Source organism: Peromyscus leucopus, chromosome 3, assembly GCF_004664715.2.
Source record: "Peromyscus leucopus breed LL Stock chromosome 3, UCI_PerLeu_2.1, whole genome shotgun sequence".
Taxonomy (NCBI): Eukaryota; Metazoa; Chordata; class Mammalia; order Rodentia; family Cricetidae; genus Peromyscus; species Peromyscus leucopus.
The window spans coordinates 17,981,885-17,994,536 of NC_051065.1; the positions used below are offsets into that span (position 1 = coordinate 17,981,885).

The 12,652-nt window shown below is 39.5% G+C and overlaps 1 protein-coding gene across 1 annotated transcript in view; it reads right to left on the minus strand.

Annotated features, from left to right (window-relative positions):
- Positions 1-12,652, minus strand: part of Umad1 (UBAP1-MVB12-associated (UMA) domain containing 1) — a 170,158-nt gene that overhangs the window by 139,041 nt on the left and 18,465 nt on the right. The window contains exon 2 of the mRNA XM_028869854.2: positions 8,701-8,803. Coding sequence (XP_028725687.1) covers positions 8,701-8,782 — 82 coding nt within the window. The 5' untranslated portion in view covers positions 8,783-8,803. The remainder of the gene's footprint in view (positions 1-8,700; positions 8,804-12,652) is intronic.

The window sequence follows — 12,652 nt, forward strand, 5'->3', positions numbered from 1 at the left end:
ACACCAATGCATTATGAGAACAGGTTCCTCGCAAAGGGCCAAGTTCAGTGCCTTCATGTCATTTTCCTTGCCTTCTCTGTCTTTCTACCAAGATGACGCAGCAAGAAGCCCTTCCTGCAGGCCCTTGAGCTCCCATTTTCCGGCTTCCAGACTAATACAGTCTGAACACAGCATTGGTAAAGCGACTACAGCCTTCTTTCCAGTATTGCCTAGATGGCTAAGGATAATCCTAAACTTAGAATTAACCAGTGAATTAAAGTCTTTGTCCAGACAGGAATCTATGCATCCTTCCCCTTGATTTCATTTCACCCAACAACATAATGAGGCATCCATGAAACTATTCACATTTCATAGATTAGGAAAATAAGACTGAAATGACAAACAGCTTGATTGAAATAATAAGGCATTAGATGACAGAGCTTAAGGAGGATCCAAATTACTATGGTTTCCAGTTAAGTGCCTGTATTAGTTTGGGCTTGTTTTCATCTGAAGATGACGAAATAAAATAGTGATCCACACAGAATGGAAATGTGCTCATGCTCCATGTAAAGGATGCTCAAAGGGCAGCAATACAGGGCAGTCTGACAGGACCAGTCTTCAAGGACTCAGCTCCCCAGGGTGAGCTCTCCAGCTATCTTCACAACACACCCAGGCTTCTTGGCCAAGACAGAGGTAGAGGTCACCCAAATCACCAATCCAGCATGAGGGAGAGGCTGGGCAAGGGAAGGAGGTACACACCAGCTCTGTTTTGATCATCATTTTTGGTATCTACTTGTCTGTCATTTATTTATCTTTTTTTGTTAGACAGGACATCTCTTTTATGTAGCTCAGCTGTCCTGGAACTCACGGAGATGAGGGCCTCTGACTCCTCAGCACTGCAATTAAAGGCAGGCGCCTCACACCCAGCCCTACTGTGCTTTGGAAAGTTTCCCTACGCTGAGCAGCAGCGATGGCACATGCCTTTTATCTCAAGAGGCAGAGGCAGGTGGATCTCTGTGAGTTTGAGGCCAGCCTAGTCTACAAAGTGAGTTCTAGGACACCGAGAAACCTTGTCTCAAAAAACAAAAACAAACAGACAAACAAAAAAGAGGAAGTTTTCCTAGAATCTGCAAACAGTACAATCCCATACCTAAATGCAAAATGGATACAAGGCAAGAAAAGAAAGGGAAAAAAGAAAAAAGAAAGGGAAATGAACACAACCAGTACAGTTTCCTTGTGTCATGTTAAAAGTGAATGATATGAAGAGGTTCAAATGTGGGTATCTGCTACATAGCATGCAAGTCCCATGTTGTGTAACTGGTGTTTCTCTGGCTTACATGTCCCCTAGTGTGCGTACATACCACATACTACAGAACTATGTTCAAGGCATAACACTGTGAAGTGTTTTAAGTAATTCTCGGTCTTTACAGAATGACAGAAGTTAACTTCATTTTAAAAAACTATTACTAAATATGAAATAAAAAACATTAAATCATTGATGCTTTAAAATGGACTAACAGTTTCTTACTGCAGGGAGAATGAAATTCTAATGCCTCAGCTCATCATAAAGTATTTTTCTGGACAAGTTTATCATCAGTGACACTGATACACTCTCAAGCAAACAGCAACTTTTCACTGGCCCTGAATTGTCTTGCCTTATCACCTGAGAATGCTTTGTTCTCCCACCAAAATCTTAGAGGAGAATGATTTCAGCAATTCTCATCGCCATCCCTAAGATACTACCCCTTCCATGCTGTTTAGAAGGATACAATGCTACACTAGCTTGATTGATTCTGTCTCATTAGATGTAGGTTAGGCCTACACATCAGCAGCTTTCTTAGCAAACAATAGAGAACCTTGGTCAAGGAAAGAGCTCAGGATCCCATCAGGTTCTGTAGATGTTCAAACTCATAAAAAATGATGTGGTGTTTGTATATAGCCTCGACATATCATTACATGTACTTTAAATCAGCTTTACACTACTTACAAAACCTAATGCAATTTAACACAAAAATAATTGTTATCCCATGTATTGTAGGGAATGATCCATCACAAGAAGGACACATCTTGCACATGTTTAATACACACATAATTGTTTTCTTATAGATATGGAACCTGTAGATGCAGAAAGCTAATTGTGTTAGGAAGATTATCAGAAAGTTCTTCAGGTCTTCTAACCCTATCTGAACTACTTTGATATAATACTCATGGTTGGACATTTCACTTGGTCTCTTCTTTATCTCCTCAACAGATGAAATCAGAGTGACTTTTAAAGAAAAGCATGAAAAGTACTTGTCACAATTTTTCAGTTAGTCTCAGGTGTAAAAACTACTGTGAAGGAAAGCTGTAAGAAACCTCTGGAGGAAATTCCTAGTATGATGTGCACACTCACATTTCCCCTACTGATCAGACACTGAACAAGCACCCTTGAGAACACACTATCACAGCTCTCCAGCCAATCCCCCATCCCTACAGCCATACTAGAAATATGACAGCCTGGTGGTCTCAGACAAAAATAAGATTTAAAAAATCTTAGCCGTTCCCTGAAAAAGCTGGCAGACTATCAAACCTAAAGACAACAGAGACAAATTACAACTCGACCAGAGTTACAGAGCACTGGGAATGCGCACTGTGCCATCTACTTAACAAAATGCTTCCCAAATGCTCCACTGGCTGAATAAACGAGGTTCCAAAGTATCACATGGACAGACAGACTTCACTTATTCCAGTTATGAAGCCTTCTGCTCTTTACTAGAAGTTCGGGTATCCGAAATTTTTATGGTTTCATTTGCTTTTTGTTAGTTGTTTATGATTCAAATGAAGTAGAAGAGAAACTCTTACGGCCTGTCTTATTGGGTCTTTCTCCAAGCGTCTAACGTATTATTTGATGGTGTACAGTTCCTAACTCCTAGAGAGTTATAGATATATACTAGAGAATACTATAGTATTCCTCAGCCCTGCATGTCCTTGCCGGGATCATCTGCAGGGGAAACTGCTAGCACCAGTATCTCAGCCCAACACCAGGCCCATCTCATCAGGGATGGGACCCAGGACCAGCATATTCTCCAAGTGCTGCCTTAATGGGAAGGATTAGAACTACAGATTAGGGAGAGAGAATCCTATTTTACATTTAAGTCAACCAAGTCTACTGGGTCCCAGAAAGAATGAACGGCTTCCCTAAAACTGTGAAAATACAAGGGTTAGTTCGCCTCTCTGTGTAGCTGGCATCTCCCCCTATCCTATCCAGCCAATCCCCTCTCGCTCCAAACATTCATAAAGATAGGAAGGGCAGGACACCCCCACAGAGGGACAACAGCTTCAAATCCAGGAACCAAACACTGCTGGGTTATCAGTTAGATCAGAATTAAGTAGCAATGAATGTGAAAATTCTATCCATTACACACAGCTCCACATTTTTAATGGGAAAATAAGAACTTCCATTACATAATGAAGTTAAGAGAAAAATCCTTGCACATTTGCTTTGGAATTTAAAGGTCAAGAGTAAAAATACAGAGAGATCATTATGTAAAATTAAATGTATTTGAGTTTTTTTGGATATCGCTACAGAAGGACAGGATCAAATTACTTTTTCAATCCATGAGTACATTTTTAAAGATCTGTGCATTTGTCTTGTAAGAACAGGGGTTAAAATAGGAAGCACATGCTGAAAGCCTATTTAGTTTTTGCTATTATAATTAAAGCCTTCAGCTCAACACAGAGTCAAAATTACTTATTATCCCCATTCTGAGGAAAGCAAATTTTCAGTGTACACAGCTAAGTTTTCATTTTCAAAAAACAAAAAACCAAAAAAAAAAAAAAAAAAAAAAAACCGGGAAATCATAGAGATGAGAGACTACACTTTAAAAGTCATAAATAAAAATCTAGTGGTCTTACTGAAGTATATGTATATGCTTTGATTCCCAGAAGGAGAAATGTAACAGGAAAGAATCTTAAAAACAACCAATTACTTTCTAAAATCTGATTTAATACTTAAGCTAGTAAAGGAGAGAAACTAAGATGTATTTTAATACTAATGCTTAAAGATGAAATCCAAGCCACTATGAATTACTAAAATAGTTTTAAATTCAGTTTTACAAAACAAGCAGCTTGATGGAAACTAAGAGTTCCCAGGCCTACTTTAAGAAGTGCCTGCATATACTATCTATCCCTGGGGCATGAGCTGGCTCTTTGGAGCCCATTTCCTATGGTGGGACACCTTCCTCAGCCTTGATGCAGGAGGAGGAGCTTGGACCTGCCTCAACTGAATGTACTAGACTTTGTTGACGCCCCTTGGGAGGCCTTACCTTTTCAGAGGAGGGAATGGGGGAGTGGGTTGGGGGAAAGGTTGAGGGAGGAGGAGGGAAGAGAGGGGAATCTGTGGTTGGTATGTAAAATTAATACAAATTTTCTTAATAAAGAAAAAAAATGTAATGGATTTCAGTTGTACTGTAACCCAATTCTTTTTGTCTCTACAATAGTTTGCTTGCCCAATTTCATTCCGCTGGCTCCAAAACTATATTCAATATTCGGTCAACAATACTAGTGGAGGCAACAATAACAATCTACATTACTTCCTTTCATTTTATATCCTATGATTTTGTCGCTATTGTTTTCATGATTTTTGCTATAACATAATAAGCTAATGCATGCCTTTGTCCTGGTTTTGGATGGAATTATATGCCAACATCTAGGCAATACCCTTTTCTAATTTAAAATAACTACAAGGTTGCACATTACACTAGTAGATTTGTAATCAACTTAAAGATAATGTGTTAAAAGCACAATTAAACGTGTCATAACAGAAGAAGGCCCTGGTAATTACAAACAGTGCCATGCTTGCTGCTTGCTGGCTTTTTAAACAGTAGCACAAGACTGTGAAAAATCGCCACCCAGTGATGTAAATGAAAACTGCAATTTGTTTTTGTGTAAAATGAGTACCCCGGAGGATTACTTCAACTTCATTACTGAATGAACTCTTGCCTTCTTCTGTGAATACCAACTGGTTACACAAGGGGAAGGATGTTTTCCTACCACCCCACCCTCCCTTTACTCTTAGTCTGCATGCGCCTCAATCTACAAAGGCCAAAAGCTTTAGAAATCCTCGTGAGGAAAAAAGGCTTTCCATAAACATGAGCCAGTTGATTGTACATGAATACTCTAGATATTCCTATTATCAACAAGAGTGCCTTGGGTCTGCATGGACCCCAAAGTTCAAGTCAACATTAAGCAGGAATGCTGGCTACAGGAAAAGGATTCTCTGGTGGAAAAAGAGAAGAGGTGTCATTCTTCACCTTAACAGTGTAATTTACTGTGACCTTCTTAGAAACAGGTTATAACGGTTACTAAAGAGAGAATCTAGCCAATTGTCAACAGCTCATATCGTCAGGAAACTGTTTCCAAGTCATATACATATATCATTTAGAAGTCAGAGGATAAGAAAACAAAACCAATCTTTATTTTCTGTGATGTACCTATTTTACACAATAATTTTAAAATCTTATGCGGATAAATACTGAATGGTTTGATTTCTGTTTGTTTGTTTTGTTTTTTCCCCTGAGACATGGTTTCTCTGTGTAGCCCTGGCTGCCCTGAAACTTGCTTTAAAGACCAGGCTGGCCCAGCATGTAAAGACTGCAGGTAAAGCCACGGAACATGTGGCGACAAATAGATTAACAGAAATGGGCTGAGTTTAAGTGTAAGAGCTAGACAGTGGTAGGCCTGAGCTAATGGCCGGGCAGTTTAATTAATATGAGCTTCTAAGTGATTATTTTATAAGGGGTTGTGGGGTCTGTGGGGCTGGGCAGGACTGGAGAAAACTCCAGCTACAGAGATCCAGCTGCCTCTGCCTTCTGAGTGCTGAGATTAAAGGTATGTGCCATTACAGCTGGCAAAACTAGATGGCTTTAATGAAAATGTACCCCCCATCATGCATTTGAACCCCTGATCTCCAATAGGTGGTACTGTGTGGAGAAGTTATGGACATTTAGGACCTGGAGCCTTGCTGGAGGAAGCAGTGGGGGTTTTGAGTTTATAGCCTCAGCTGACTTCCAGTTCTCTCCCCTAGCTTCCTGCGTAGGACTGAGCAGCTGAGATGTGATCCCTCTGCTTCTCGAGCTGGCCTCGGGCTACTGTGCCTTCCCTGCTGCTATGGACTCTAGTCCTCTGCAACCATAAGCTAAAATAAACTCTTTTCTCCCGTAAGTTGCTTTTGGCTGTGGTGTTTGTCCACAGCAACAGAAGAGTCACTAGTACATATTCCAGGATACATGAGCATGGCAGCATGGTAGCAATACGATCACAAAAATATCTCATGTGTACCACTTAACTTACCTTCTCAAAGTATCTTCAGATGGTATGCTCTGAGACTACAGTAGATATTACATAAAGACACTGCTAGAGAATGACATGACAAAAGAGGGAAAATTCCCAGAATAAATAAATTTTAAAGTTTGTCATTATATTTTTGAAAGACAATACAACGATCCTAGTAACTGTCAGGCTTGTCATCAGGAAAGTCAGTTTGTCCTTGAATGCTGACAGGTGTTTATATTAATGAAACATTAATACCACGAGCCTTCAACTTTGATGACAGTTTTATACAACAGTTTTAAAATACTTTACTTATTTAAAATATTAGATAGTAAAAGTGTGAGGCAGCCAAACTTAATGAACACTAAAACAACACTAAATGCTCCTTTATTTTAAAAGCACTTTCATGTGGTAAGTATGCAATTAAAGGTTTCCATTTTGTTTGTTTGTTTGTTTAAGTTTAAAAGATCACTAATGACTTAGATTAAAACTGAGGACATGGTAGAAACACTGACCTCTCTCTTCCACCTCTTTGATATGTGCAGAACAGTATCATTATCTACAGTAACTGTATTGTTAACAGTGTATCACAACGTTACCTGCCTGTTTTATGATACCTAAGCAAATTGAATTCAAAAGTTCCAAATGCTGACAGTCCAGCATTTTAAAACTGCAATAGTACCGGGATTAAAAGACAGACTCTGGGAACAGATTACCCAGGCTAATTCCAATTTTCTTTATGCAAGGAGAAGAACCTGCACAATTAAGCCCTCTGTGTACAGTGTAGGTAACTCACTTACAGGTTATTCTAAGCATTTTATGCACACTAATTTGTTTAATTCTACACTAGTCCCATAGGGTAGAGTCTGATAACACGCTCAGTGACCCCCAAGACTGTTGACTAGCTTCCTGAAGCTAGAAACCCTAGTAAGTTGCGAAGCTGTGATGTCAAGCCAAAGGCTCCGGCTGTCAAGTCAGCATTCGTGTTTGTTACCTGTAAAGCTGTGCAGTGCTCCTGAGGGAGAAGTGAGATGATGTGACAGAGGAAAGGGAAAGGAGACAGGAAATGGGAGCTCGGAGATACCGGCTCATAGCACGAAACTTCAGGAGAGCTAACTAAGCCCACAGAACATCAGCTCTACAAAGTGGTTTTCTTTTCTTTTTCCGAGGAAATCAGTGAAGCTGGAAGCTTTGCATCTGAAACCAAACAGGGCTGACCAGACACAGGTCTCAGTTGACAGTTCCTGAGAGACAAGGAGGCCTCGGCTGATAATGGGAACTCTGGTCTTGCTGGGGCATTTGAACAAGGTGTAATACCAACTACACTGGATATTTTATTGGTTTCCTAGGAGTATGATGGAAGTGATTCCTCTTCGTAAGTCTCCGAGACATACAGTTCTGGGAATATCAATCATGCTCAGTCCAAGATGGTTCTGGGAAAACTTGCTCAAAACACAGCCTGTCAGCCTTTGAGAAAATGTACCATTAGAGTTGGATACAGCAGACAGAACAGCTGGTACTGAGCGTATTAGAGTCATTAAGTCTTAGAAATTCCCTCATGAAATAACAAATCTGGAAGCCTGTGAGACTTCCAAGTCTCAATCAAAGATGCTTCTAACTCCAGTCTTCCTGGGAATAGGGAAGGCAGCCCACAGCAGATGAACTTTACCTGCCGAGGCGGGAGAACTGCAAAGTGGACACCTGATAACCAGCGAAACCTTTGTTCAAGGTCACACACACAGTACAAAAGCAGAGCCACTTCCCATGGACAGAGCTTGTCTCTGATGTTCCACGCTGGCAAACTGAAGAGGCAGAAGGTAAAAAGATACATAAAATACTCTAGAAACTGCATGTGACCTCGCACACACAGTGTGCCATTGTCCTGTTCTTTAAGTGAGCACACGGTGACAGAGAATAATACCATTTCTAATTGATATAAACAAAAACTGAGCGAAGTTCTCTATCTATGTCTTAACTTCATGGAGATTTTAAAAAATAGGAAAAAAAAAAAAGAAATAGAAAACCATGAATAAAAAACCAGACTTAGCTGGAATAAATTCCTGAGAGAAGCCTATATTGCCAAACTCCAGAAGACAATGGTTTCCAGGAGGCCTGGGGATTTTATGAAGTTTTGCTGATGGCAAATTCAGGAGGAGAGAGGAAAAGCAATGAACCCCCGCGGCCTCCCAGAGACTACCACTGAGGCTGGCAGAGCCTTCTGGCTGGCAAGACACAAACTCCCGACTGTAAAGGGAAGGGTCGGAGAAGCAGGCTTAGCCATAGTGCTTTCTAAAGCACACACTTAACTTATTCTGAAATTAGAAAACATAGTTTAGAAACCGATCATATAATTATCAAATTAATTTTAAAATAATTCATTTAATTAGTATTTTGTTTCTTAAAAAGACTCACCTAAGAGGACAAATCCATCTGCTTCCGGCTCAGGTACAGAGGGCTTTTTGGACTCGAGGGGCTTCCGGAAGAAGTGGAACATAGTCGTCTCCGCCACTGCTCTCTGAAACAGACATTCTGCATGAGGTCAACGCAGATGGGGCCAGAACTCCTGCCCTTCTTGGGAAAGAGCCTGACGTAAAGGTAGCACAACAACAACTCTGAGGTCGCCTACTGTTGAATTTAAAAGCATCAAACTTTCTCTAGCTATTAGAAGACGAAGGTACAAATCGAGATACATCTGTTTAGAGTCTAAAATCTGTGCCTTCAGAGTTCACAGTGCAACCGCTATCAGTTTCTGAAGACTCAGAAAAACATTCTGGGAAATGCTCCCTGAAAGACTAAAATCAACAGATAACACATTCCTCTTTTGATTACATTCAACTAATTCCAATTTCTGTCTTTGTAATTCTATTTCTGTCTTTATCAGTCCCTACTTTTCCAGGCTTTGCTCCTCTCTGTTTTGAAAACATTTCCAAACTCCACAACATCTGTGTTCAAGACTGACTGTGTTTCTGTCTTGCCAGCACTGGTTAGGTGCTGAGGACGGAGACCGGGACAGCACGGCTGCTGCGGCACTGGACTCGTATCTGAGGGACAAACTGTCACTGCCTACAATTCCTCGGAAACAATCGCTCGCACTCATCATAGAGCAGCACCGAAACTAAGAGGGGCCTGTAAACAGCACGGCGGCCTCGGTGCAGCATCTGACGTACATGCGTGATGACGTCTACAGCGATGATGTCTACATGAGTTCCTGAACAGGCTTCAGGCTATTTCCCTTCTCTGTTATTTTCAATATTATCTATAATAAGCAAATTTTACCATTGCAAATGGAAAAATATCCAAAGATATTCTTAAAAACCTATTATTTGCTAGCAGTGACACTGTTTTTGGCTAAGCTAGAATAGAGTCCTCCCAATAGGCAGACACGGGATCTCAGAGGTAAACAGGGACAGACTTCACATTCTCAAGCCATAGACTGAGACAAGAAACCTGCAAATCACCTGATACTTCAATAAAGCTATGAACATTAATAGCATATTTAGGTGTTATATAAACATTTTAGTTCACATTTATTCAGAAAACCATCTCAAAGTTTTAAATCAACTTGTGTTTGGACATAAAATCCCTATGTAAAAAACAAAGCACTTCTTTATGCAGTCAACACAACCTGAACGTACAGGGCAACATATTCACTTTTAATGATACACACTGACCACACCCAGCAGGTATGCCAGATGCGGGACCAGACAGACCTCACGGCTCTAAAGTGGGGGTATGGAAAAGTGCATAATATAATTATTTTTTCTTCCTATTTCAAGGGTTTCTTTTTCAGTAACATCACCTACAACAAGATTAAGACATAAGAAAACAAAGATCTCTCAGGTTTATTGTCTGTTAAATTCCACCAGACTCGTAGTTAATCTAACTATACCAGAAGTGAAATTCCTGCCTGACTGAAACATGGCAGCCACTTTACGATAGAAGATATATATGTGTATCACATTTTCTTCTTCATGCTTGTGCCAATATTCAAAAAATATGTCAATTTCCTACTTCTGAAAAATTAAAATCCTAAACAATGTGTAATGCTCCTCTTCTGTAATGATACATTATGAAGTGCATAATTGTGGAAATAAAATACAAATGCAGATGAAAGTTTACTAATCTCTCCTGAGAAGTACCAAAATAGTGTAGGGCTGTGCTCCATGTTTTTTGCAGTTTTAGTCTTAGATTAAGAATACATTAAATAGCATATATCACTTCCAAAAGATCACTACAAATTCCAAAAGCCCTGGTAGACCATCTGATGGGTAGGGCATCAATAGAAATGAAGAAAGAAGGAAAGTCTTCAGTAAGAAGGACCAATACGAACAAGAGTGTTTACAGGATAGCAAAGGAAGGAACCTCACCAGAGACAAGGCAATATGTAGATAAGCCACAGAAATCAAGACTGAGAAGAATAATGATAAGTTATTTTAAAGGCTGAAAAGTCAAAAAATATTAGAATATGCAGCGCAGCATATCAAGATTTGTTCAATATTAAATTCATACACTCTAGAAGAGCCTTGTGCAACAATTAAATTTTTCAAATAATGCTGCAGAGGCTAAGTGTGATGATGACTGGATTAAGACAGGAAATATCTGAGGAGAAGGGGAACAGTGTACTGAAATGATGTAGAATACAGCTCAGTGACTCACATTGTACAAAACGCAGCTAAAGAAGAGCCAGTAAAAAAATGACTGACAAGTCCAGCCATAGAGAAAAGAGAGTGATAAGCTGAGTAAGAAAAGTAGAAAAGGAATGCTTAAGAGAAGAAAAACAGTATGAAGAAGACATCATGAGATCCACTCGTGACTTTGTTTGCTAACCTAAAAAATTAATAACAAAAAGAAAACAAATTCCATTTCAATATGATTTTAAGGCATACCAGAAATTCAGATGCTATGTAAAAATGTACTTTTTATAAGGAAGCAACGAGTTCAGTTTTGTAAAATATTATGTTGCTTGTCTGAATATTATGCAAACCAGCCTCCGATGACAATTTCAGACCTAAAATGGACATTTTTAATAGCCTAAATCTAATCAACAAGGGAAAATTTCTGGAAGACTTTAGCTACTCTAAGTCATTCCTGGGGGTCTGTCCACTTGTGATTGTCTTGCCTGTTCTGTAAGTCTGCAGCAATAAGAGAGAACCTGTAGAAAGCTGACAGGCCCACAGTCCCTGTTCATACACAGGATGCTGATAACACGCACCAAGTGTTCCCTGGTACTCTGGAACGCTGAAAACTCCTTACCTGACCACAAACCTATGATCTTTTTGGTTCTCTGGTAAATCAGTTGCAGTAACTCACAATGTCCTCCTGCAGTTCAACAGCCTTTGGCAGATTTTATCATATTCATGAGAGGCATGAATTCTTTCAAGATTCCTTCTTAAGTACCAGTTAAATCACCAATTAGGATGTCCCAAAAGGTCACCTCTTATTCTTCATTTTACTTAGACTTTTGTTTTTGTGGATTTTAAAATATTAGTTGAATGAGCAAAAGATAAAGATATCCGAGAGAACAGACAAGGAAAGACATTTCACTCCACATTACAGATGAACTCCACAAAGCAGGAAAACTATTAAATCACAATTGTAAATTTATTTTCTACTTCTTTGACTTATACTCAGGCCTAATACATAAATAAACTAAGTAACTAAATATTGGATCTAGTAATACAACTATTTATTTACAGAATAGGGTGTGGAGGTACATAACATGGAGAGCATACAGAAATCAGAGGACACCGAGCAGGAATCAGTTTGCTGCCTCTATCATGTGGTTCCCAGGGTTGACATTCAGGTAGTCAACATTGGCAACAAGAGCCTTTACACATGGCTTTGTTGTTGTTCAAAATTATAGATCCCAATCCTACGGTCTCAGTGAGTTTAAGCAAACTGAGCTTAATGAAACAAAAAAATCAGTTCTTTTTTTTTTTTAATGGAATGAAATGAATGAAGAGGAGGGGAGGAGGAAGAAGAAAAGGTAAAATGATTATCTGAGAGCATCATTTACTACTAACTTAAGTTTTGTAGCCTTTGCTCTGGAGTACACATGGATCACAATGAAAAGCGTAGTTTTTAGTTTGGGTATAAAAGCCAAAAAGGAGGAGAGTGACAAAGCCAACCAGAACCAGACAGTAGCACGGAAATCAAGCAGGAACTGAGCTAGAAGCTTCCATTCTGCAGGCTAACTCTCACAGTAGCAAAGGTGCTATGCAGGCCACTAGGGAAGAAAAACCATCAACTGTCTTACCCATATATGAACATTGTGAGTTACAATACCAACCTACCAGGCAAAAAATGTGTCCAATGTTCCAATAGTGGCATGACTACTATTGGGGTAACCAACCACTTTCTGATT